This window comes from Coturnix japonica, chromosome Z (assembly GCF_001577835.2).
Source record: "Coturnix japonica isolate 7356 chromosome Z, Coturnix japonica 2.1, whole genome shotgun sequence".
Classification (NCBI taxonomy): Eukaryota; Metazoa; Chordata; class Aves; order Galliformes; family Phasianidae; genus Coturnix; species Coturnix japonica.
Genome location: NC_029547.1, coordinates 62371913 through 62397429, shown reverse-complemented (window position 1 = coordinate 62397429; position 25517 = coordinate 62371913). Strand labels below are relative to the sequence as shown.

The window sequence follows — 25517 nt, the reverse complement described above, 5'->3', positions numbered from 1 at the left end:
GGCGTCATAAACAGTTAATATCACTTCTAAATCCAGCAACATGGAAGATGCTTCAAGCTCAAGCTGAACTAGCATTTCTTCCTGAGCTGTAGAGGGACCTCAAAGCTTTCAGTAAGCCTCCCCCAAAGTCTCTATTCCTGTAAATAACCCACTCTAGGCAAGTTCATAGGCAATTGTAAAATCTGTATCTTCACATAGTCCTCTCACCGTAACTGTTTGGGTTGGAGTTTACATTCTTCAGCTCTTCCAGCCATATAGCCAGGACCGTGGAATCAGCATTCCAAATCAGTTCATTAACCTGCAGAAACAAGCATTGCTTTTACAGGGTACTGCTGCAGCTCCACATTGTGGGTACTCCAGACTGATTTGCAAGACCACCAGTTATTTCTTCCTTTCAACAATGTAAAGTACAAGAGTTGCACTAACACTGCACTTGTGAAGCTTCTGGCAGCCAGAGCAGTGTCTCAAAGCAGAACCCATCACAGCAGTTCTACACATCTAAGGAGGTGACACAATCCCACATGTGAATGCAAAGTTCTCCTCAGTGTTGAAAAATAATCTGCCTACACAAGCTGACATCCAGAAGAGCACTCCTGAAGCATTTGTCTGATAGAAAGCATACAGAGATGAGAAAAGCTTCAGGCGTACAACCCCCCAGATATTTCTGTACTAGAGCCTACAAAGGATTTTGCATCTTCAGTTCTATTTTCAGGCCTAAAAGCAAAGACCACCTTTTTTTCCCCCACTAGGATCAGCACTAACTGCAATATTAACAATTTCCTCCAATGATAGTGAAAATGATCTAGTTCTCCCTTTCACTATAGCCTAATCAAAGAAGCTCAGACAGAGCACTTACTTTGACTTGCCCTTTCTGGAACGGAAGGGTGAACTCCCCATGTAGAAGTCCATTCTTCTCCAAGAAAACCACATCATGTCTGTTGGGTTTTTCTTGTGTGGATGCTATCAAGTTTCCAGAGGGCCTTAAAAAAAATAAATAGATGAGTAAAACAAAAATTCAGTTGCTCAATCAAAACTGTCACTTTAAACATCATCTTCTCCAGACACAAAGTTTTCACACAAGGTATCAAGAAAAGGACAGCAGAGCACCATTTTCCACAGCTCTGTTGAGACAAAGCCATAGGTGCAGCAAAGACATTTCCCTAGAGCTCCTGACATCTTCAGGTGAGCAACTAAATGTCAGTACAGGAAAAGGCCCCTGTAATATTCCTATTTATACAGTCCAATCCCAAAACATCTGACACTGAGACAGTACACAGAAACTGCAATGCAAGTATTATTCTTTCCAGGGTTTAAAGGACCTTCTGGTCCACATGCTGGATCAAGCTTTATTAAAGTTCTAGGAAAATTAACACCGGAGAATTAAATAAATGCTAAGCAAAGAATGTGGCCAGAGCAGTCTATTGCCTGCACACACTGCTACTCACTTCCAGGCCAATGCTTGTTCTAATCCTGAGATAGGCTCACTTGTTGACTGCAACATGAGCTCTCTGTTCCATACTCGAACCTTTCGAGCACCTACAGGTTGAAAAGGCAGGGAGAAAAGGGTGTGAGAAAACAATACAAAGAGACTCTTAAATAACAGCACATCAGAACTTCCAATGTCTCAGGCTGCTCTCCCACAGTAATCAAGTAACTCTACACAAGGAAGTAGAAATTTCAGTCTGATGTAGCTTAGTGGTATCTAAGTGGTAGATAGTGGTATCTAATATTACTTCTCAGTAATATTAATCATGGAAGATAACAATTACGGTCTTAAAAAAATGTATGTGCTTGTTATCTCTTTGACTTTATGGCAAAACCTATGGAAAAACATTACCAGTAATTAAACATGAGCGTGCAAGGCTGAATTCTTACTATGAGGGACTGAGTACCACAGCAGCCAAACAGACCCATTTGGCACTAGGAGCCTCTTACATACTACTTAGAGTTTGAGCAATAACTTTAAACTGGTGAAAAAAAGCAGTTTGGGTAATAACTGCTCAGTAGTAATTTCTCCTGGCCTCTCACTGGTCTGGAAGTCAGACTGCTCAAAAGTTTTCAAAACATCATGTATATTAAAAGTTTTTTTACATATCTTTGAGATCGAAATAGAGGAAGAAATAATTCATTAGTTCAGATTTCTGATTTTAAGTGGCCAAGAGATTATGAACATTAGCTGGTCCTTGCCTTGTCACATTTCCACTTAAAAAGCCTTTTAAACAAGTTGTTATTACAATGAAACTAATCCCATACCTGTCTCTGGACAGACAGCACTCACTGCAACGAACTGCCCATCTCCTCTCCACGTCATCCGAGGCTTGCCATCATCCCAGGATGAAGCAGGTAACACTTCCTGAAGTTACACAAAAGCTTAGAAAGGCAACTACTGGCTTTGCCTACTTACACAGCCAAGCTGCTCTTTCAAGAGCCTCGACATGAAGTCAACAGATTAAACAATCATAATACTGCGAAGTTAAGAATTCATTACTCAATAATTTTAGGAAGCCTCAGACAGGGGAGCGAAGACCTAAAACCTGCAGGCACAAGGAGTCACTCCACGTGACTAGTAATATTCAGTAGCTCAAATCCTTAAATTCTTGACTCCAAGGAGAAAAAATCATCACCATTTCTCCTCAGCTGAACTAGTGATACAGATTTTGATCAGACAGATAATTTGATTTAAAAAATAGCAAAAAAAAAAAAAAAAGCAAAAGTCAACCATGTCTGCCATGAGGCTTTACATGCAAAAGCACTAAATCTTGCAAATCTTGCTTTGAGCTCTATATGAGCCAGTCTTATGTACTTCCAGTTGCTGTTCTGATTTATAAGGAGGATAAAATGCTGAATTTCAGACAATAGGAACAAAAGGAGCACATAGGGACAACTAGAAATATCAGAAACTCTTTTTATACACGTCCTCTCTGCAGAGAGCACAAGCATAACACAAGAAAACTAGCACAGTACCGTCTGCTTGCGCTGAGCTGCCTGTTTTCCCTCTGATCCATGGAACTGTGTCTCCTTTTTGCCCCAGCCAACAGTAATAAACTTTCCTGAGGAAGAAATAATCATTGTAGTCAAAGATTTACAGAATTACTTTGCAAAGGGTGGTAAACGACTACAGCACCATGCCACCTGCTCCCACCAAGTTTAACTCTAAAAAATTGCTTGAATTTCCACTGACAAGTTCATATTGGCATTCCCTTCCAGCTCTTCAGCACCCCCATAATGTGAAATGCTTTGCTGGCCCTAGTAAGTACTCCACTTCTGCTCGTTATATATGCTCACAACACACCAATGCAACCAGTCTCAGCAACTTGACTTCAAGCATCTCTTACCTTCCCCAAACTCATTCTGGTGGATTTCCTTCTCAGTAATTGGTTCAAAATCTCTTGTCATCATTATGAGTGTTTGCTGACCTGCAGGGGAGATATCAAATACAATACAGTTAATTAAATCTTCAGCAGATTTTTTTAAAAAATGCTCTCAATTATCCTGTTATTCTGTGATAGACAACACAGAAACATTTCTAATGATAAAAAACAAAACACATCCCTCAAAAATGAAAATCTCAGACTGGAAAAGGACACCTTAAAGTGTCTGTATTCAGAAACATATTTCCTAGACTATCCTTTACTTCTTTCCACTTTCAAAATAAGTACCTGGCACTTCTTAAACATTTTTACTTAAGACAAGAAAAAGGCGAAAAGCTGTCAGCATGAATTTATGAAACTGAACTCATGCGACTGGCTTCTGGATATGGGGAGATCAGGTGATGTTATTTATCTTGACTCTTCCAAGGCCTCTGACACTGTCTTCCACATCACTCAAAAATTCAAGAAAGATGGCATAGATTGATCAGTAGAGAATGTGGACTCAAAACCAGCTGAACTGCCATGTCCAGAAGCTTATTATTAATGGCAAAAAACCTAGCTTGAGGCCCATCACCTGTAGCACATCACCACTGCTAGACCTTGGGTTAATGTTTAACATCTTTATTTGTGCCCTAAATGACTAGATTCTTAGCCAAGTTTGCAGAAAGCACAAAACTGGGAAGAATGACAGGTAGAGCAGGAGGTTGTGCTGCCACAATGATGCACGTTGAAGAGAGTCTGACAGGAAACTCGAAGTTTAACAAGGAGAAAATCCAAGTCCTGCACATCAGGAACTATGACAGATGTGGGAACCAACTGGATGGAAAGGAGCACTGGCTCCATTTCTGGGCTTACCTGTACACAGCAAGCACTGTCATAGAGGAATGGGTTCAGAAAATGGTCACAGATTATTAACATCTTGGAGAATCAGACAGATGGGGAGAGGCTAAGAAAAAAAAATTCTCTGAAGAGGAGGTTCTGAGGGAACTACTGGTGTGCATCAACATCTTATAGAGGAGGGAAGGAACAGAGAGGCAGAGTGCAGGAAAGAAGACAAGACAGGCTACTAGTGGTATCAAAGAGGCAATGAACACAAAATGGAACTGAAAAACAATTCCATTTAAATGTAAGAAAATGTGCCGTTTGGGGTTTTTTGTTGGAATAGGTGATCTCCAGAGTTCCCCAACAACCACAAGTTCTGTTTTGCTTGAAACTTATTACAGATCTGTGTCTCCAGTCAATAAAGTTGAGCTTTTAATTCAGATATTTCTTCTCACAGGACAAGAAAATTTTTGTTATTAAGCAATCAAAAGGACTTAGAACCCTGTATTTACATTTTAGGGTAGCATGGAAAATACACCTCCAGTGAAGACCTGAAAGATTAATGCAAAACTGTTCTCTACAAAGCTCCACTTTCTGGACCTGAACAGCTTCAGCTAGGACCATCAATGCACTGCAGTGATAATTAAACAAAACCTAATATATAGAATCATGTGATGGTTTTTTTTGCTTCCTTGTATCTTAGTCCCGATTTTGTAACTATATCTTGCTTTTCATGTCTTAAAATCAACTGTATTCTACATTTGCATCACAAAATTTCATGCCAGAGGGCAGAAAGCTTACTAGCTGTTACTACCTGTTGCAAGCAAAACAAGCTCTTGGTCAGGGCTCCAGCTCATGGCACTCAGGCCACTGTCCACACTTCCAACACATTCCACCTGTAAGACAGAATTAAGATCACAGATGAGCAAGAACACCAGCATAGCACCATCACAGCACAAAAGCTGTCAGTCACTGTCTGTGGGAAATCCTCTCATGGTTAAAGAAGTCAGAAGATGTATTTCACTTTTTGTGTTGAAAGAAACGTTTCTAATCAAAGATGGTTCTATAATGTTTTCATACAACAAGCCAGAAAAATCTATGGATATAACATATGTAACTGACCTTGCCTACAAAATTCCACTGAACAGTTAAGAGGCCCCATATCCATTGAAAATCTGATCCCAAAGCTGCTTGTGGATATTAAATATGACAAGTGTATACAGCTGTACAAGCTCTAAATAAGTTTACAAAAAATTGGGACAAAACAATTCTAAAATTCAGACGAGATCCAACCCAGGAGAGGTAAAAAGGGGATTTCGTTCCAGGAAGACTCATTCCAGATAGAAGACCTCATTTTGTGCAGAAATAACCCAAGGAATATCTAGGTTCCTGCAAATGAAATGGGACTTACATACTATGGATACTGCACTCAGGTGGCCAGATAGAGAGAATGAACCAAACAGTAAAAAGACAGATAAGAAATCATGTATGAAGCACATCTGAAATGAGTCTAAGTTCTTACTTTTGTTGAGAATTCAAATAACTTTAGAGTTAAGGATGGGGTTAGTATTTCTAAAACCTTTTATGGAAAACCACATGCTACAAATTTGACTGGAAAATGCGATCAGATGCACGTGATCAGCTGGTGATCAGTAACTTACTGAACTATCTCGTCTTTGGCAAGAGTTCCTTCTTCCCACCACAGACACATGTAATTATGAACTTGCGTACCTGGATGTGCCTGTACAGTGTAAAGAAGATGGGGCCAGGACCTTTCCAGTGGTGCCCAGTAACACGACAAGGGAAAAATGGGAACAAACTAGAACACATGCAGTCCAATCTGAAGATGAGGAAAAACACTTATTTTGAAGGTTACAGAGCACTGGAATGAGCTGCCCAGAGACACTGTGGAGTCTGCTTCTCTAGAGATATCCAAAACTTGCCTGGACACCTTCCTGTGCATCCATCCTACTATAAGGAACCTGCTTTAGCAGAGGTTTTGGATTAGATGACCTCCAGAGTTCTCTTTCAACCCCTTCAGTGATTCTGTGAGCCATTATGGGTGTATAATCAACAGTGTGACAGAAAATCTCCACCCACTTCACTGTTACCCTGAATTGTAAAAGACTAAGGAACAGAACAATTATTACGAATAGCAAGATAATTCTATTCAAGAAATTAAGCTTGGGTAGCACACTTTTTTCAGAGTGTGAACACACAGTGGTATACAGAGTAACTACCATCCACATGCAAAAGGATTCAGAACAAGGAGAGTAATCAAGTCTTCTGTTTTGGTGCCCAAACTGAACCAAAAGTATACAAGTTTATAATCAAGAAAGTGAGCCAAAAAGCTTTGAAGTTAAATTTGTACTCTAACACACAGTGCAAGAAAAGTTACACACGTCACATCTTTTGTTAGTTTTTATTCTTATATGATGTTTATTGAGTTGCAATGCAGGGCACATTTTTCACATACAGATGGTTTTACATTTAAGTAGTATTTACAAATCAAACTCAAGCAGAAACCGAAAGATGAGCTGCAAGTAACCAGTGACATCTCAAACCTACTTCCACCTGCTTATACTTTTAGGCTGATACTGTAGGGAGAGATGCAAATTTCAGAGGATTCTGCTGCGGTATTTTAGTGAAGATGGTATAAACTGGATGATGAGGAGAAAATAGAAAGCAAGTATCTCAGTTTTTGCCCCATTTACTCAGCTGGGATATATCAAGTTTACCTTCAGTGTTTTCCAGTTCCATTATTTTATCCCAAGTAATCTTCAAATCACAATATAACAAGTTGATTGTATCTTCAGCTAAGTCATATCAGAATAATATTCCTTACTGACTGACAAAATAGAAGTCAAGAAACCTACATAGAATGATTTAGCTTAAAAGGGACATTAGAGATTATCCATTTCCAAACCACTGCCTGTGGGTACTGCTACCAGCCCCCATGTGACATAGCTCAGGGCCCCATCCAACCCAGCCTTGAATGCCTTCAAGGGTGGACCATCTACAGCTTCCCTGGGCAGTCTGTGCAAACACCTCACTGCCCTCTAAGTGAGAAATTTGCTTCTAATATCTAATCGAAATCTACATTCTTACCCTTCCCACAAGAAAGTTTTGGCTATTAACTTATTTTTGACAAACTTGTTATTGCAAACTTGCTTGTTTACGACCTTGGGACAGTGCACCTGCAAACTCAACCAGCATAAAAGGATGCCTGAGAAGAACCCTGTGAAGTTGCCTTCTTTGTGGTCACTGTAGCTGTTTGCTGGTTTGCGACTATGACCTCCAGATGAGCACATTCATCCCCTTCCTGCTTCTCCAGCACCATATGCTGACAATGGAACTTCATGAAACAGACCCTCAAAACAGACCAATCTTTTTTCCTGTTCATTTTTCTGACACTCATTCTTTCTCCATTTTCCTCAGTTCTCTCTTTTTGATTTTTTTTTTCTTTTTTTTCTCATAAAGATCATTAAGTAATTGCAAGACCTATTCTGAGCGGCATGGAACAAACACACATCTAGCCCACAGACTTTCAGCTTTCCTTTGCAATCCCCCAGTTCTTTTTCCTGCCACATTACCTGCTTTGTGCTGAGGTTGCACAGAAGGATGTCTCCAGCCGCCGTGGCAACACACACACACTCCAGCTCTGGAAGATGCTCGATAGCAACGATGCAGCCGCTTCCATCCTCTGGCATAAAACCCTCTGCAGTCAAAGAAACTTCTCTCACCACCTTGACAACAGAAAGGCAGACAGCTTAATAACACCGTATCACCTCACTTTGATTTATACAAAAACAAACCCAACCACAATCCGGTACATATTACAGAACCAGCCCAAGCAGTGCAGCACCACACCGCCAGGCCCTGACCGACTTCTCACCGACTGCGCGGCACAGTCCAGCTCCAGGAGGCCGCTCTGGGATCCCACGAACACCGTGCCATGATCCACACCGAGACAAAAGCCCTGCGGGCTGCCGGGTGCTCCGGAGGGGCGGCAGCCACCGTTCCTCAGCAGCCGGAGGTTCCTCATGTCGGCAGAGCTCAGTGTCAGGGCACACGGCTCTCACACGGCGCCGCCATCACTCCCGCAGCGGGCACAGGCGCAGTAGGTGACGCTCATAGCGCGCAAGCGCCTCGTCCCTCAGGCGGGTTCGCCCCGCGGTCCCGTCGCATCCCATCCCACAGGCGGTGCCGTCCCACACCGACAGGCTCTGCCCCATCCTGTCCCCGCTCCCGGCCGGGCTCTCTGTGTCCCCTTCCCTTCCCCGCCTTCCCCGCCCCGCGCCAGGCGGTGCAGCCCGGTGCCAGGCGCTGCCGTGCCCCGGCCGGGGATGCAGCTGGGCTGTGGAGGCTGTGTGAGGGCGGGGGGAGCTGCCTGCTGTGCCCCACATGTGCGGGGCCCACCCTGATCTTCCCTTTTCGTCAGTGAGTCAGTCAGTGTCGCAGCCGCTTTCAGCTGAACGGGCAGCGGCTGGGCAGAGGGAGGCTTGAAGCAGAGGCTTCCCTCAGTGCCGGATCTGTTCTGGAGGCCGTGGTTACCTGGCTTGGGGTGCCTGCAGCTCTACAGCAGCAGACAGTGGGTCCCAAGGGCATCATCTCTTCAGTTCCTGCAAATAGGTGAGGCTTTCTCTAGATCTGACTAGTGCCCTTCTAACAAGGTTCTTGAATCTGTGTGCTGGATCCATGGAGTATCACAGTGACCATGTTGGAGTCTTTGGACAGCAGGAGAAAACCTTGTGCTGGTAGGGGAGCTTGAGGCTGCTGCTTCTTCCTGCTAATGGTTCCCTTGCACCAGCTGAAACTAGCAGGGAAATTAAGCTTTTGCGGTGGCACCTGTGTAACTTGTCCTTATTCCTTGGCATTTGTAGTTTCAGCAGTAGGAGAGCGGATAAAAGAAGCAGATAAGAAAGAATGAAAAGTGAGAATCATCGGTAGCTTTCTGAAAAGTGAATGAGTGAATGGGAGGAAGCGGCATTACAACGATGGAGCTTAAACAGCACTAACATCTGTCAGCCTGTATCAGTAAGGAGGATGTTGTTCCTAAAAGCAAGAGCTTGGCCAGTGTCTTTCTGTACTCCTTTTTGTTATCCCCACTGGCCTGTTGTCATCACACTGCTGGTTCAGTGTTCAGTGGTTTTGTGGTTGCAGTGGGATTCCCACTAACTCAACCCTGCAATAACGTATTTGCTTCTGATTCTGCAGTACATGATATGAAGGCTTTTTAACAACAGTTTTTCAGCTGACATAAGTATAAGGATGGGTCTTTTTCCAGGTGCTATGGTTTAAAATACTAGCTAAACATGCAGTGGTAAGCTTACCTGAAAGCCATTGACCTGAATACGTGCTCCTTCAGAGCTTGTTACTTCTTTTTCTGCAGCTAATGCTTAGTACTGTCTGTGACTTCAAATGCCCCCTTTGTTGCTATTGACTTGAAACACCCGCAGGATGTACTTGTTTTTCACCTGAAAGATTGTAGCGGCTTCTCTGCTGGTAGTAGAAACTGTATAAGAATTACAGACCGAAAACTGAGAGGTAGAGGTGATTAGAGCCCAGGAAGGGAAAGAGTGATGACCAAAATTAGACACTGGGGACCTCTGCTGGGTAATATGAAAGCTAGGGAATGTGGTGGGTTTAGGGTTTTTTTTGTTTGTTTGTTTTTTTAATTATTTTATTTATTTATTTATTTTTTATTTGGTCATGTATGAGATCTAAGCATATTCCTCAATTTTGTCTTCTGCAGGTTGCATAATAATGTTCATATAGCTGTTGTCTGCTGTACCTCATTTACCTGGAGATTTTCCTGTTTTGATTTGATTCTGAGCATATTTCCTGAAAGAGATGAAGAAAGGACCAGGAAGTGGTGCTTGTCCCAGTGCTGGTGTTCCAGACAAGATAACAGAGCCAAACTCAGATGACAATAGGAGCAACGGAGCCTCAGCAATGGAGAAGGATGTGCTTTCCTCTCCTGGAGAACTAGAAAATATACAGCTGAAACCCAGCAGTGAAACACACAGAAAAAAACTCTGTGGCTATTTAAATAAGCTAGGCATCAGAGGTCCAATCAAGACCTGGAAGTCTCGATGGTTCATTTATGATGAGAATAAATGTCACTTACTATACTACAGGACTGCACAGGACATCAACCCTTTGGGCTCTATTGATCTCTCCAGTGCTAGCTTTGACTGCAAAGTAGAGAATGATGAGGGGGTTTTTGAGATCAGAACACCAAACAGAGTTTTTACTTTGAAGGTAAGAGGCAGAACCTTTGAGGGCTGTTACAAAACATTCCCCATTAGGATAGATACATCTCTGCTAATGTACCTCAGCCTCAGTTTTGTATTAACCCTTTCAGCCTGGACTGTTACCTTGTAGACCTAAGTTCCTTGCTCTGTTTTTGCAAGGCTGGGTTTTCGTTACTGAGGTGGCTTTTCTTTAACAGGATAGGAGTAAAAGCTAAACCAGGTGCTGAACTGAAGTAATTTAAAAGCCCTGCACCCATGCATAACTTATTGAGTAGAAATTAGCTCCATTGTGAAATGGTTCCTGCAGCAGGAAGCGTAGATTCTTATCTTTGTGAATGTGTCTACTGAGAGAAATCTGTTCATGACTCCCACCTGAAGTAATCTTATCCTTTCTGCTTAGTCTCAGTAAACCAGAAACAGAATTGATCAGCTATCTATTGAGGTTCTGTTGCGAAGTCTGTGCTGAAGACTTGCTTTGTCTTTCCAAATTAAGACTTGGGACTGGAGAATATAGCATCAGCATGACTCAGCTGGCTTTTATTTTTGCTAACATGGGCAGAGCAGTGGCTGTTAGCCCTACAGATCATGTCTTATGCTGTTAAGATTGCCTGCTTCCTGTTTTCTCTTATCTTAGGCAATCAGCAAACAGGCAATGATGTACTGGCTGCAGCAGCTACAAGTGAGACGTTGGGAATTTTGCAGTGCTCAGAGCAGACTTCCTGTGGGCAGCTCCCAGCTTGTAAATGAACCTCTAGTTGGCAGAACAAGTAAGTGGCATATATGTCATCCCTTCATTTGCTTTCAGCCTCAAAGTGGTGAATGGTGCTCCTCATCTATAAGTGAGAGGAGACACTGCCCAGCTATTTAAATGCATGTGCCAACTACCAGTGCCTGGACTGATGTTTGGAGGTCATAGTTTACTGGAGATGAACATGAATATACTGTTTCCTGATCCACCACAGCATGTGTTAGGCAATGTTCAAATATCTTATGGTTGTGAATCTCCTACCTACACATTAAGAAACACTGTGACTGGGGTAGGGAACAGCAATAACTATACTCTTTATCTGTTTAGAGGGTTGAATTTTGATTTCTTAAGGTCTTTCTCATGTACAAGTGCTTGAAGTCACTTGGTAGAAATAAATTACCTGCTCAGGGACTTCTTGGAACCTTCTGTAATTTGATCTTATGTAAGGGAAACCTGCTCTGCTGCTTTTGTTACTGATGTGTTGTACACAGAATGCCTACATGTAAGAAAATGCAGTGGTTCTTAAGTTACGTTAAGGAGTCAAGGTCTAATGAAAGACTACCTTGGATACTTGGCTTTCATGTTCTGGTTTGTTTCCATGTAGATGTTGCTGATGATGAGGGCTTTCTGCCTCCAGTCAAAACGCCAACAGAAGTGGTGGGTTTACAGGCAGCCTCCTTGCCTGCACCCCAAACAGCTACTGCTTTACAGAACATCTCCCTTAAGCACCCTTGGACAGAGATACAGTAAGTGCATGAGGAAAGTTGCAGTGCAGTTCACATACTTGCCTGCCCCTTCTGTGTGCTACTTGCTTATTTTATATTGTTTGAATTGGGACTCTTTTCTAGGTAGATAAACCATGAAGTGTTTTTATGAAGAAACAAACTTTCTTTGACATGCCCTTGTTCTAATGCATTTCACAAAATCTATCTGTCTTGCAAAAGACCCTAGAGGCAGACTAGGAGCTTGGTTAAGCTTTCCTAGGTGAAGCTGGTGGTTTACTTGCCTTCTGCGGTGCATCTGAACATTGTTCTTGGAAGGACTTTTTGGGCAGGTTGAACTTTACTCTGTAGGTTAGCACCAAAAGCCCTTTCCAGTGGTTTGAAAGGATCTTGGGTACTTTGCAAGGCCTTGATATTACACAGTTTGCTGTTCCTTGGCTGAGTTTCAGGCATGTGAATAGTCCCCCGGCCTGCACTGACTTCATGTTTGTGATTGCAGGTTTTGGCTCCATCTGGGTTGCAAACCTTCAGCAGTTACTGTTGCTTAAAGGCAGTCCGCACCAGTGTGTCCTTAAGCATATCTTCATCACTTATTTACATATAACCAACAGCATGCGGGTGGTCACAGGTGCAGTAGGTAGGCTGGCACTTGCCAAAGGGTTTTGCTGGGGAGGCTGGCTGTAGTTTTGTATCACTGCTGCTCTGGTTACAATCTGATGCTGATAGGAAGGAAGACTTCCTATGGTACTAACAGTAGCCATCTCAGCTGTACTATTTTGCAGGATATGCATTCTTTCCTCTTCACTTTGATTAAAAATACTGTATTCATAACTCTTCCCCATCCTTACTTTTGTTAGCTTGAGTAATAATTGCTTCTTTTCATCCTCAGATCCAGTTGTTACCTCAGTTCTGTGAACGTTTCTGTGGGCTCTGTTGAGTAGTGTCTGGTTTCATCTGAGTTCATCTGATTTCTGAGTTGTTCTGGTTTTATGGGAAAAATAGCGTAGCATGAGATAAAGAAAGGCAGGAAAATTGCATCAAGTGAATGCCCACAGCAGCCCACAGGGGATGGAGGTCTGCTGATCTCTTCTGCCAATAAATTTCCTTAGGTCAGAAACTTCTGCTCTTCTACTCTAGTGCCTCACAGTAAAAAGACAAAAAGGAGAATAATAGTCCCAGCTTCATTAACAGTAAAGACATGGCTAACATAAAATCTTTTGTATGTGTTAGAACAACAGGCTTGTTTTCTTTCAGCTGATGGGAAGGGATAAGACTTGTATAGAGATAGGCAGCTGTCTCACTCCCTTCTATAGGTTTTACAAAGAACACTGGCGTGTTGCTGGTTCTTTATAATCCTGTGGAGTCACCTTCTTCTGACAGCATCTGAAAGCAGCAGCTGCAACAAACAGTCTGTGATGGACTGCAATTTTATTCCAGAATCTATGTGCTGTATCAGAGCTTATCAAATTAGTTGTGGCAAGGTTATTAAATGTGATTCAGATCACGGGACCCGTGACAGCTTCAACTGTGATTGTTGAGGCACTTTTGGCTGTCCTGTAGAGAACTGAGCTTTTGTTTCTCTCTGAGGGCTTCTGCAAGGAACTGAGCTAAGGGAGAAAGAGGAGAAGGAGAGAAGGAAGGAAGGAACGATTGTAGTTGATCTGTTGAATTCTGTCCAGCCTTTATGTACAAGGCTGAAGGATGTGGGAAAGATCTCTGTCTGATTCACTTGGCTATGCTGGGACCAATTTTGAGGCATCTTTCTAATATGTGCCAGTTTCAGCTTTGCTCCCCTTGTATCCACCAGTGCCATGAATGGTTTGTTTTTTTCAATCAAATGGTGGAGGCAGGTTCTGAGAGGAGGGATGAGATGTGAGGAAGGATGATAAATGAGAAGACGTATATCACTGGGTAATCTGAATATATACTGGCTGCAGTGTTCATGACTTCTTCTGTTCACTAGTCTCTTTTGGTCTTTTGTTGTTTCAGAAACACTGTCTACAATATCTGTGGCTCCAAGCAGCTCTGGGGGAATGATGGGAATGTCTTTAACTTCAATAAATTCCAGGAGCACTCTGAACAAGAGGGAGAAGTGGAAGTGCAGTGTACAGGTGCCTGTTACTGAGATGTGTATGGGTATGATGTAATTTACCAGTCAGACTTAGCAGGAAAGTGAAGGATAGAGTGGCAAGTAGTTCTGGGACATGAAAGCTTGAGCATGTTGTCTCACTCCTTCCTTCCTTCCTGAGCATTGCTGCCATAAACAAGACTTATTTTGCTCTGCTTTAGGCTGTATCTGTTTGTCTCTTACCTGTGAAATCTTTTCCAGAGGCAAAATGATAATCCATGTTGCTAGCCCACACTATTTCTTTGAGCTGGAAGTTAAACTACTGCACAGCCTCATTCTCCTCAACCCTTTCTTCCCAAATGTAGGGTGGAGCTGCTAAGTTTAGCCTGTGTTCTCCACGGATGCTAATTGCCATTTGCTGTGGGCAAGACAGGTGGGGTGAAAGGAGGGTTTAGACGAGGATTTACAGGTACCATAAATCATATTTATTCTGGGGACGCCTGTAGTTCTGATTCCTGCTATTCATGAATCCCAGCAAGTGAATATTTCTTACCCTGTGTGTTAGTTTTCTAGTTGGAGCTATTGTGAGTTCCCTCGTAGCAACACATAGGAGTTTATAGCAAGAAACTCAGTTCTGTGTAAGTTAACTCTATTTCCTTCCAGTGAAGGAGACCCCAGAGGATGGAAGGATGGAGTCTAAGTTGAACTTGTTTAGGAAAGCCAAGTGGATGAACAGTAGCTTGACAGAAGAGCAGCCCCGGGAAAGGAACTCAATGGACAAAGTGAATGTCTTACAGCAACAGATGCTGACACTCACAGAGGAGGTCAAGTCACAGAAGGTGAGTGCGGTGAAGAATCTGCTGCTCTTAAGAGCAGGACCTTGCAAGTGTTGACAGGGACTCCCTTGACCTTGATGTCAGGCTAAGCAGGAAATCAGCTGAAGCTCCTAGTGTTGCCTTTGTGTACATAATCTGATGGTGCCCGGCATAAGGGAATCATGGATATCCATCAGCCACTGCTAGGAAACACATCTAGCAGACAGGTTGGAAAAGAGAGGTTAAAAAAAATAAATCCAGGTGTATTCTGCACTTGTCATGCTGGTGTACATTGCTTAACAGGTGTATGAAGTACAGTCATGGATAGGTATCATGATGCTGGCAGGAGCTGCCAGGTTGAGTTGTATCATGCTTGTTTTAAACAACAATCCACCGTTAAGACATGATGTGACTGCAGAAGCCCAGCACGTGGGTCACTGCAAGGCTTCTCTCCTGAGTGACACTGTTCTCCACAAGCCTGGAGCAATGCCAGGCTCCCCAATAATGCTATGATTTCTTCCAGCAAAGAAGACAAGAGAGCCAGGTCCCATGGTGGGTGATTGAGTTACACCCTTGATTTGGTTCCTTAAATGTCTGAGACAGCAGAGCATGAATCAGCAGCACAGTGTTGGAACAAGCTTTTGTGCGTTCATGTGGCTTGGAGTGAGGGAGGACTTTTGCAGTGGGAAAGCTGAAATGATACAGCAATTTCCATTCAGTTTTTCTCCAGAGAGGGGTCAGTTTTGAGATCCTGAGGATCTTTAGCTGTTCACATATTACTAGGCAGGTCTGTAGTATCCATTAATTTCTGTGTCCTGAACAGCACTGTAAGCTAATCAGTTTGTTTTCTTTTTCCAGGAGTTGGTTAAGCTTCTTCACAAAGCCCTCGAGGCAGCTCAGCAGGAGAAAAGAGTATCTAGCATGTATCTCACTGCAGCAGAAGATAAGGACAGGCTGGAGTTAGTGCGCCACAAAGTGAGACAAATTTCAGATCTCACCAGTCGACTGGAAGCTGTTGAGCAGGAAAAGAAGGAACTTGAGCAGATAGTTGCTCTAAGAGACAGCCATATCCAGGAACTCAAAGAGCATGTGCAGCTTCTGATGGAGAAGAACCATGCCAAACAGCAAGTCATCATGGCCTTGACAGAGCAGAGGGCTCGAGAACACTCTGATTCCCTGCAAGAAGCAAACACTATTACTGCAGAGACACTGTATAAACAACAGGAGGAGATCGAGCACCTGAAGGTATGTGGAGATGACATGGACTGTTGGGTTTATTTTCCCGTTCCTGTACCCTCTGGTTCAGTGGGAGGTTGTTCCTAGTGGAAAGTACAGGCCATATTTCTAGTTCTGCGTGCATTAGACAGGGTGAGAAGGCCTAACCTGGTACCAGGAGGGTTCTCAGAAGTATGAAGTTCAGCTTCAGCCTAGTTTTGATCTAGTTCTTGTCAACACTGAGTACCTGCCTCTGTGTTCGATATTCTGCTTCATTTACTGCAGCTTAACCTGCTACCTTCACTGGCTCTGTTGGTGTGTATTTCCCTCTTGCAAACAGTTTCCCAACGTATTTTAGTTTTTTCAAATCCAGCCTGTTGTACTGTTACCACATATACCATTATAATGAACTGTTAGCATGGGGTGGAGAATTGCCAAATGAGCTGCTTTGTTGTGGGGAATGTTTTTTCTGCCAGCTGTGGGACTGAAATCTGCATCTGTTTCTTTAAAAAAATAAAATAAAGAAAAAACTCAAAAACTCTTCTTCCATGACTGTTTTGTTTTGTGGCAGGATGATATTGATGCATACAAAACCCAGAACCAATTTCTCAACTCAGAGATCCATCAGGTTACTCGACTCTGGACAAGAGTTGCTGAGAATGAAAAAGCCCTTCTAATGAAGGTGAGGCAAAATAGTTCTTCTTCCTCGGGGGCAGCTTTTTATAAGTTCTTTCCAAAGTGGGCACTGGGATGATTTTGATACCAAAACTCACCAGGAAGAAGTTTGTTTCCTATTTTTTTTACTTTAATTATTATTTTTAGTTTTACACTTCCTTGCTTTGTATTGTTCCCAGATTAGATGTGATTGTTTTCTTTTTCCAAAGTAAAACGCTTACAAAGTTCAGGCTTAGGGATGCGGAAAACTAAATCAGATTCCTGTAGATTCAGCTGTACTTTTGGATACAATTAAAGAAATAGCTATTCTAAGAGAATGAGAAGTGTTTCTTGAGATTTGGCAGGCTGACTAAGTCCTGGCTCCTTCTTGTTTTGATTTCTGCACAAGGCCTGGTGTTGTCAGCTAGTTGAGAGTTCATTTCTTTTTTTTTTTTTAGGCTCTGTTTTTACTTCTCGTGCTGTAAGTGTGCATGAACTAGTTATGCTTAGACTTGTCTTTCTGGTCTTAAACCACTGCTTCAGGCTGGCATTTGTTCTCTGGGTTTTCCTCGCTTAGTTTTAAAGAATGTCTCCATAGCCTTGTATTCTGGAACAAAGCAAGCAGCTACTTCTGAGGTGTTGTCATTCTTTCATCTGTTTGCTCCCTAGTCTTTTGAAACCCAGTACACCTCAGCTTATTGCTGTTTTCTGATCTTGCAATTGCTGTTACTTTCAGAATGGAAGTAATCAGACCGACATGCTTGACAACGCAAAATGTTGATTAAAGTGGTAGTGTAACAGTGTCCTATGCTCTTTTCTATCCACTTTCTATGCAGCCTAATTCTTTCTGTGATTCCTCTTTGTTTTTAATTGCTGCTTCCTACTGAGCAGGTTTCTTCATTGTGCTTCCTATGACACATTGATTAGGTGAGTCTTGTCACCTTTATAGCCTCAGTTGTGAACTGTGGAGTGGTGATAACAATACTCATTTCTCTCTCTCTCTCTCTCTTTTTTTTCCCCCCTTCTTTCCTGTGTGCATGCCCTGGAGCATGGTGGTTTCACTCTGAACTCATTTGAGCTTCCCATGCTTGAGAAATGTTGTGTAGCAGTATGATGGTACTGTGGTTGCTCAGGAGCATGTTCACTTTGTGATGCTGCTGTGTATCCTCAAGTTATTGAGGTTCCATCTCAGTCCCTTGAGTACTGTATATTGTCAGGGTACAACTCGGTCTGTGGTAGGGAATGTGGCTAAGCAGTAGGGAAAAAACCTGAAAAGAACTCAGATGCAGAGTGGTGGCTCTGATCTGTGCTGCCCGGGAAATGGCCAGCCACTGAATAGACCAGTGCAGGTGATGCTGTATTAAGTCTGCCATTCAAAAAGCAACTTCTTGCTTATGAAGCTTATGTTTGTTCATTGACAGTGGTGGTTCATTCATGGCTGCACTTCGCATGGCTGTAGAAAACTGTTGGGTATGTTTTCTGGGGTCTTGCTATTCAGGAATCTTTGTTTTATGTGTGGGCCAGGATAGCAAAGAGCAGTGGTGATACAGGAAGAACTGCCGGTGAGCTACCTAATTCTTTCTTGTATTCACATCAGTGTGCCTACCTGCAAGCCCAAAACTGCCAGATGGAGAGCAAATACCTGACGGTCTTGCGGAAGCTGCAGGAGACTGTCTGTGGCCTGCCCAGCTCACATGCTGAGATGGTGAGGAACCTCATTCAGGAAGCACTGCGGTGGGATGTGAAAGAAGGAGCAGATCTGAACCTGAACCCTGTGAGGTAATAGGGAAACACATGGGGACATTCACACCCTTGTGGAAGTCTGTCAGTGGAACGGGCAAGAGAAGTCTGAGACAGTTCTTATGGCAGCTAATGGGAGCCATAACCCACAAGGATTAGTAAAGAAAACGTGGTAATATGGAAACTACGCACACCTGATAGTAGCATATCAGTGCAGGAAGGGGATATAAAAGTTACATAAACCCTATCACTAGTTACCTGGGAGAAGAGACTGACTCTCACCTCACAACAGCTTCCTTTCAGATAGTTGTAGAGAATGATGAGATCTCTGTTGAGACTCCAGACTAAAAAATCCCAGCTCCTTCAGCTGCTCCCCACGAGTCTTGTGTTCCAAACCTATCACCAGCTTTGTTTCTTTTGACATGCTCCAGTGCCTCAATGCCTTTCTTGTCTAACTAAACTAACCTGAGCTGCAGCCTCACCAGAGCAGAGTACAGAAATGCTTGAGAAGTCCCCTGGAAAGTAGAGAATATTTATCCCTTAGAGTTTTCTAGACCCATCCATGCAAAGCCATGGCTGCCCTGTTTCTAGCTCTGGGTCAGTCTTGCATTAAGGGGTGGGGCTAGACTGCAGTCCTCCAGAGTGCTCTGCTACTGGTGCTACTGAGGACTTTGCATTTATACTAATGCTTTTCTACAAAGTTACTGCCCTAGTTTCATAGCAAATTCTATTACATCTGGTTGATCAAATTCAGATTCACAGGTAGCCCTAAGAATCTAAGGCCGTGCTTGGTCACTCTGTCAGTTCACTTGGACGATGCCTGCCTGGTTCTGGATTTTGGTGTGTGGCTCTTGCTCTCTATTGAGATCAGGAAGCATTAAGGTTAACTGTAATGCCTTTACCTCCCCATGTTAGCTGAGATAAACACTGTATTAATTTGAAAGTAATAGATATGTTAGGGAAGATAAAACAAGCATGGACATGGACTGACTTGTTTCCTGTGCAGCCTACAGTGAGGTATCTTCTTAGCAGGGGGTTGGACTTCATGATCCCCAGCGATCCTTTCCAACCCACGTGATTCTGTGATACCTTGGAAGTAGCCTTGCTTGTGGACTGAGGGTGCACAAACCTCCAACAAGCACTACCAATAGGGCTCCTGGAGTTTTCTGATTAGAAAGAGATCTGCGCTGTGCACCGGAGACATCTGAAGGTGCTGTTAGTCTCTGTTTTTTGTTCTGATGCTCTGAAGCTTTTGCAGTTCGTTACTGCAGAACTGTCTGTGTCCTAAGGCATGGCAGGGAGAAGATGCACAGATTGAGCAAAATGCTACATTGTGAGTAGGGGAACAGATGGAGCAAGAGAAAAGGGTCTGTTGGGGTCAGACTGCAGCTCAGAGCAGAGCTACACTTGAGTTCATGTGTTTGTCTATGCTACTGGTGCAGACTACCATTTGTCTTCATGATTCTGTGACAGCAGATATGGCAGGCTCATGCGCATGGCTGCCAGAGAAGCAGAGGAGAAATACCTGTGCTCTGGCATGCGTGACAGGAGCGGAACATGGCAGTGGCCTAGAACTGGCTTTTGAATTAACCTCTGCCTTGTACCCTTCTAGTGAGTACGATGAGTATGGATTTATGACTGTACCTGACTACGAAGTTGAGGACTGGAAACTCCTGGCCAAAATTCAAGCCCTAGAGATGAAATCCAACAACCTGCGGAGCCAGGAAGCAGTGGAGAAACCCCTTCGTGACAGGTGGAATAGCATTGTAGAACTGAGTCCCTCTGCAGAGCTGAAAAGCCTTATTCGAAGTGGCATTCCTGTGGAGCATCGGCAGCGGGTCTGGAAGTGGATTGTCAGCCAGCACTGCAGCTATCTGCCTGACCACTACCAGCAGCTGTTAAGACAGAGCAAGAGCACTGAACACCCTGCCTGTCGGCAGATTGAGCTTGACCTGCCCCGGACACTGACCAACAACAAACATTTTTCGTCCCCCACTTCCCAGCTCATCCCCAAGCTCCGAAGGGTACTTCTGGCATTCTCCTGGCACAATCCTGCCATTGGATACTGCCAGGGACTGAATAGGTGAGGAACCAGGTATGCTGCTTCTTCATGGGATAGCACTGAGATGGTGTAGATACTTTCTCTAGGCTGTGATTCAAACAGTCCCAGGCTCCTGTCCTTCTCTAGATCTTTACTAGCTCTAGGTATTTTCCTGCTGTATTTGGCACATGGTGTCTTTTTTCCACCCACTGCTGTTGCTGTGTTGTAGCAGTCAACAGACAGAATGCACTTGTTTGTCTTCTTCCTATTTTGTGACTTCTACAGGAAAAGCTATAGGAGGTGGGGTGATGCAGTCTCAGATTAACGTCAAGAGATAGAGGCTGAATCTGTGAGTCATATTGTGCTCAGAAGAGCACCCTAGTGATTGCTTTTGTCTTGCAATAGTTGGAGGAAATATTTGGAAGTGCTAGCAGTTGTGGCAGATGACGCATGAGGAGAAGCTAACGAAATTGATCTTGTTATATCTGAAGAATTACAGAAGCAAAAGGAACCTTAAAGGTCATCTAGTCCGACTCCCCTGTAATGAACAGCGATACCTACAGATAGATCGTGTCACTTAGAGCCCCATCGAGCCTGACCCTGAATGTCTCCAGGGATGAGGCATCCACCACCTCTTTGGGCAACCTGTGCCAGTGCCTCACCACCTTTATTGTAAAAAAAACTCCTTCCTTATAGCCAATCTAAATATCTCCTCTTTTAGTGTGAAATCATTTTCCCTTATCCTATCACAGCATATCCTGCTAAAGAGTCTTTCTCCTTTGTTTGTATAGCCCCCCTTTAGATGCTAGAAGGCCATCACCAGGTCTTCTGGAGCTTCCTCTTCACCAGGCCAAACAGCCCAGTTCTATCAGTCTGTGAGGCTCAAGGAATCTAAAAGCTTCTTTCACTTCCCAAATTTTAGCTACAGAAAAGATTAAAAAAAAAAACCAACAGACTTCTTAGAAGTGTGTAGTCTATGAAAAGAGGCACCAGTCACTAGCTGCAAGAAGGAAGTTTCTGACTGTACATTTTCATGGGAGGAAAATCTGTGTAAGGCATTCCTATTGCTCTTTCGGTGTTCTTCAGAATGACGTTTTCCATTCCAGAAATCCCTTGATATTAGATGTTATAGAATTATCTTTCAGAAGCCTGCAGAACAGATCATTCTCTGACCAACTGTGCTCCCTCACAGAGCTAGAGACAGGCCAGTAAGAATACTGGATTCTCCTGTTCCAGTGTTGGACTGTGTCTTCTCATACAGTGTGGTATTGCCTCATGTTGTCTTGTTCATCACAGATTGGCAGCTGTTGCCCTGCTGGTCCTGGAAGATGAGGAAAATGCTTTCTGGTGTCTGGTTCATATTGTGGAGAATCTAATGCCAGCAGACTACTATAGTGACACTCTGATAACATCACAGGTGAGCTGGCACCCCCATTTCTGCTTGTACTGCTCTGATGTGGTGATTTATAACTAAAGGGTTAAAAACATGCAGTCATCTTGCAATGTGTTTAACTTTTGACAGTTGACATCACCTTGTAGTTCTTCCCATTACAGTTACAAAGTTGTTTAAGAAATGGGGCACCACTCCTGAATAATCACTTGGCTGTCAGGCTAGTCAGGGGAGAGGCGCCCATTAACTGTGCAGTTATTTATTGCAAGGAAGATCCAGTAAAAGTGAAGTGGCTAACTCTGACATGTAGAACCAAATATAAAGAAGGTGTCTTTGTGGAAACTGCTTTCCATCTTTCCATCTTTGGAATGCCCTGTGCAGATGAAGGAAGGTACTGGAATTTTTATATCAACTGTGTTTCAGTTTAGGATCAAATGACAAAAGTAAGCCTAGGGGCTTTATAGGTTGGCTTGATAAACTGAAAGCTGGCTGAGAGTGTTAAGGTTTAGTTCTTGCAGACTTGAAAGACCAAAGCGTATCACTTTGTCTGGTTTGTACTACAGGGCCAAAGGTAAGTAGGCTGACAGAACTGGTATAGTAATATGATACAGTAACCCTGGTCTTGCTCTGAACACTTCCTCTCATAAAACCATAGCTTCCTTGAAATGAAGCCTTTATAAACTTAATTAAAGGATCTCACCAGCTGCATTTATGCGTCTAGGTTCATGCAGCTACAAGCAAAGCAGACAGCAGTGATCCCACAAAGAAGTGAAGTGAGAAGATTAGCTCTTTCTTGTGAAGACAGACAGGGGTCTAACGTATTCAGTCTATTAGGCGATGTGCAGTCATTCAGACCTAGGCATGCTTTTAGTCCCTGTCATTCAGCTGGTTTCTCATGACATCAGAGAAAATAACAGTAGGATTAATGTGGAAAGATGCGTCGGTGTTTTCCCTCATGACTCTGAGATAGAGAACTCTTCTCACTGTGTGAGAAGAGCACATTTCTGCACATCTCAGCCCTGTTTCAACTCCACACCTTTCACGTGTTACCACACAGAAGTTTACTGCTCTGTAATTCTGAAGGGCTGAGAGACAATGAGATTCTATGCTCTACCTGGGATGTATTTAGGCTAGAAGGCAGCACCAGTGGCATATGTAGGCCACTGTTCTGCTGCACTGTTCCTCTCCTTCACTGCTAAGATGGTTTGTGCTTGCTAATTAATCAATTTATTTTTTTCTTTTTGGTCAAGATTAGGTAGATCAGAGAGTCTTCAAAGACTTCCTGGCAGAGAAGCTGCCTCGCCTCACAACTCATTTTGAGCAGTATCAGATTGATGTCTCACTCATCACCTTCAACTGGTTTCTGGTGGCCTTTGTGGACAGCTTGGTCAGTGACATCCTCCTGCGAGTGTGGGATGCTTTCTTGTATGAAGGAACTAAGGTGAAACCCTTAATCTAGGCCTTCTTTCCATCTGCACCACATCTGACATTACAGTAGATTGATGAACATTCACATGTGTCAGAGAGGTGTGGGGATGAGCCTCTTGTCCTGTCCTGCCTCTTTAGTGCAATGCCTTGTTGTCTCCTTGTCTAATATTGCTGTATATTTGATGCATTCAAGCAGATCTATTGTGAGTGGTGCCCCTGGCATTTCTTAGCATGTAGCTCTGATGTAAAACAGTTCTGATGAGGTCCCCTCTGCTCTACAACTCAGACACAGCTCAGAGTGGACAGATACAGGGAACAGAAGGTGGGCAGAGATTTAATATTCCTAAAAATAATTGTGAATTTTGCACTCCCACTGTATAGGGAGAATTGGGAAACCCTGTGAGACTAGTTTCAGGGTCCTTTTGGAGGTTCTGTTAAGCTTTAGAGTTGTAAGTTAGCTTACAGAGGGTTGTTCTTTTGGTTTTAGCTCTGTGCTTCTTCAGGCCCACCCTAAAGCAGCCTACTGAGCACAGGAGTAGCCCAGCGACCACATATACTGTAGTGTGTATCCCTTATCCTATGTTTTAAGCCAGGGGAGACCAATCCCTTGGTTGCCAAGACTTTGCCAACTGAAACGCCTTTCAACTTTCCAGGTGATTTTCCGCTATGCACTTGCAATTTTTAAATACAATGAGGAGGAAATCCTAAGAATTCATGACAGTGTGGAGATCTACCAGTACCTGCGTTTTTTCACAAGGATGATCGTGGATGGCAGGTAGGACAGACTGAATTGCTGTCAGTCTCATATCTGAGGCCTGTACTTGTTCAGCTGTTACATCAACCTAAAAAGAGATGTGACTAGCTTGTTAACAGATGCATACACTAGCATGTTAACAGGACATAGACCTATGTGCCTCTTTTTTGATTTCTCCTGCATGCTATTACTTAAGGCCTGTTTGGCTTGGACAAAGTCATGATACAACAGGCCTGTCCAGAAAGTCTGGGTTATTCCTCTTTTTCAGCAGCTGAAACTTGGCAGTCCTACCTGCTGGGTTTCTCACAGCTGAAATGATCAGGTTATTTGAGAACACAGCTCTGCTCATGGCCTTTAATGGCACAAACTGCTTAAGAATGACAATTGTATAATCAGAAGAGTGGAGCATAGGGGCTGTTCCTCTCCAAGGAAGATGAGTCATCAGAGTTAGTTCTGAGCCCATTTCCTCACTGTGTGCTTCATACCTTAAAAGTGTACCTTAAAAGTGTGCTTTAAAAGGTTACCTTGGGTGGTTGTTTGTGTAAGAAGCAATTGCCTGTGATTCCTTTATGACTCTGCTGCTTGCTGACTGTTGAGCACAGAGCTGAAATACTTTCTGCAGCATCCTGAGGGAGCGAATAACAAGCTGCACTTGGGTTGGTCTGAGAAATCCCACTCTTCTTAAACACTTAAGTATTTGCTACCATTTCAGCCAGTAAATGGGTTCACCAGGCCTCTTTTCCATTGTAGGAAGCTGCTGAACATTGCCTTCAATGATTTGAACCCCTTCCCCATGAAACTGCTGAGGAACCGGAGGAGAATTCACAGGGGAGAGCTGGAGACAGAGCTGTGCGAGCTGGAACAGATCAAAGCAGCCTACGTAAAAGGGAGAGCAGAGCAGGGATCTCGGGGCTTGGAGGAAGCTGTAAGTGAGGAGGAAGAAGAGATATAGCAAAAATGGAGCTCATCACTCCTTTTTCACCTTGTGGAAGGTCTCCAGTAACAACTATCTGTATATGACAAAGATAGAGGTGTTTGTGAGGCCTGTCTGCCTCTGGAAGAAAGGCTGTAGATGTAGGACCGTGTGGGGACCTAACCAGGCTTTGTGACTGAAAGGTGTCAAAGGAATTTTACCCTTCCTGTACACCCCATGCTGTGCAACTGAGGGATGCAGCTAAAGATCTGTAGGAAATAATGGTTGTGGTACCATTGATGCAAACGATCCAACCAGGCAGGGCTTTTCTTGAAGAGGCTCGAAAGAGATTTTTCTGTGCATGTAAAGTCGCAAATGAATAAATAAGCCAAGAGCACTTCCTCATTGGTGTCTAAGCTTCTTAACTGGTTGGGAGGGGAACCTGCTTTTTGAATACATGGTGCCTTCAATGGCTCACTTGCCAGGAAAGCATGCACATAAGCCTGCAGCTGCTGAGTCATGCTGCTCTCACCAGGTTAGGCCTGAAGAAGGCCTGGAAGCTGGAGGACATCTTGCTGT

At 43.4% G+C, this 25517-nt stretch overlaps 2 protein-coding genes across 4 annotated transcripts in view; one reads left to right on the top strand and one right to left on the bottom strand.

Annotated features, from left to right (window-relative positions):
* The window catches only part of ELP1 (elongator complex protein 1), a 29269-nt gene extending 20948 nt beyond the window's left edge, over positions 1–8321 (bottom strand). Inside the window, exons 1-9 of the mRNA XM_015849949.2 lie at positions 8089–8321; positions 7787–7939; positions 5008–5089; positions 3336–3416; positions 2965–3050; positions 2254–2353; positions 1446–1536; positions 857–980; positions 208–298 (exon numbers count right to left, since the gene is read on the bottom strand). Coding sequence (XP_015705435.1) covers positions 208–298; positions 857–980; positions 1446–1536; positions 2254–2353; positions 2965–3050; positions 3336–3416; positions 5008–5089; positions 7787–7939; positions 8089–8238 — 958 coding nt within the window. The 5' untranslated portion in view covers positions 8239–8321. The remainder of the gene's footprint in view (positions 1–207; positions 299–856; positions 981–1445; positions 1537–2253; positions 2354–2964; positions 3051–3335; positions 3417–5007; positions 5090–7786; positions 7940–8088) is intronic.
* A 78-nt stretch (positions 8322–8399) lies between these two features.
* TBC1D2 (TBC1 domain family member 2) lies at positions 8400–25343 on the top strand. Of its 3 annotated transcripts, XM_015849951.2 has the most exons (15): positions 8400–8825; positions 9077–9230; positions 9949–10457; positions 11085–11217; positions 11803–11944; positions 13910–14031; positions 14652–14827; positions 15662–16048; positions 16590–16700; positions 18270–18451; positions 20025–20495; positions 21750–21870; positions 23099–23284; positions 23925–24046; positions 24776–25343. In XM_015849951.2, the coding sequence occupies exons 3-15, from the start codon at positions 10047–10049 to the stop codon at positions 24975–24977; spliced, it is 2766 nt and encodes a 921-aa protein (XP_015705437.1). In that variant the 5' UTR covers positions 8400–8825; positions 9077–9230; positions 9949–10046; the 3' UTR covers positions 24978–25343. The 3 variants fall into 3 exon arrangements, with proteins under 3 accessions (XP_015705437.1, XP_015705436.1, XP_015705438.1); XM_015849950.2 differs by lacking the exon at positions 9077–9230; XM_015849952.2 differs by lacking the exons at positions 9077–9230; positions 23925–24046; positions 24776–25343 and having other exon boundaries at positions 23094–23202.
* The last annotated feature ends 174 nt before the right edge of the window (positions 25344–25517 follow it).

Bases quoted from the DNA above. Each gene is read 5' to 3' on its own strand.
- TBC1D2 (XM_015849950.2), top strand. From the start codon at position 10,047: ATGAAGAAAGGACCAGGAAGTGGTGCTTGTCCCAGTGCTGGTGTTCCA. The intron at 10,458-11,084 runs GTAAGAGGCAGA...CTCTTATCTTAG, and splicing joins ACAGAGTTTTTACTTTGAAG to GCAATCAGCAAACAGGCAAT. The intron at 14,828-15,661 runs GTGAGTGCGGTG...TTCTTTTTCCAG, and splicing joins AGGAGGTCAAGTCACAGAAG to GAGTTGGTTAAGCTTCTTCA.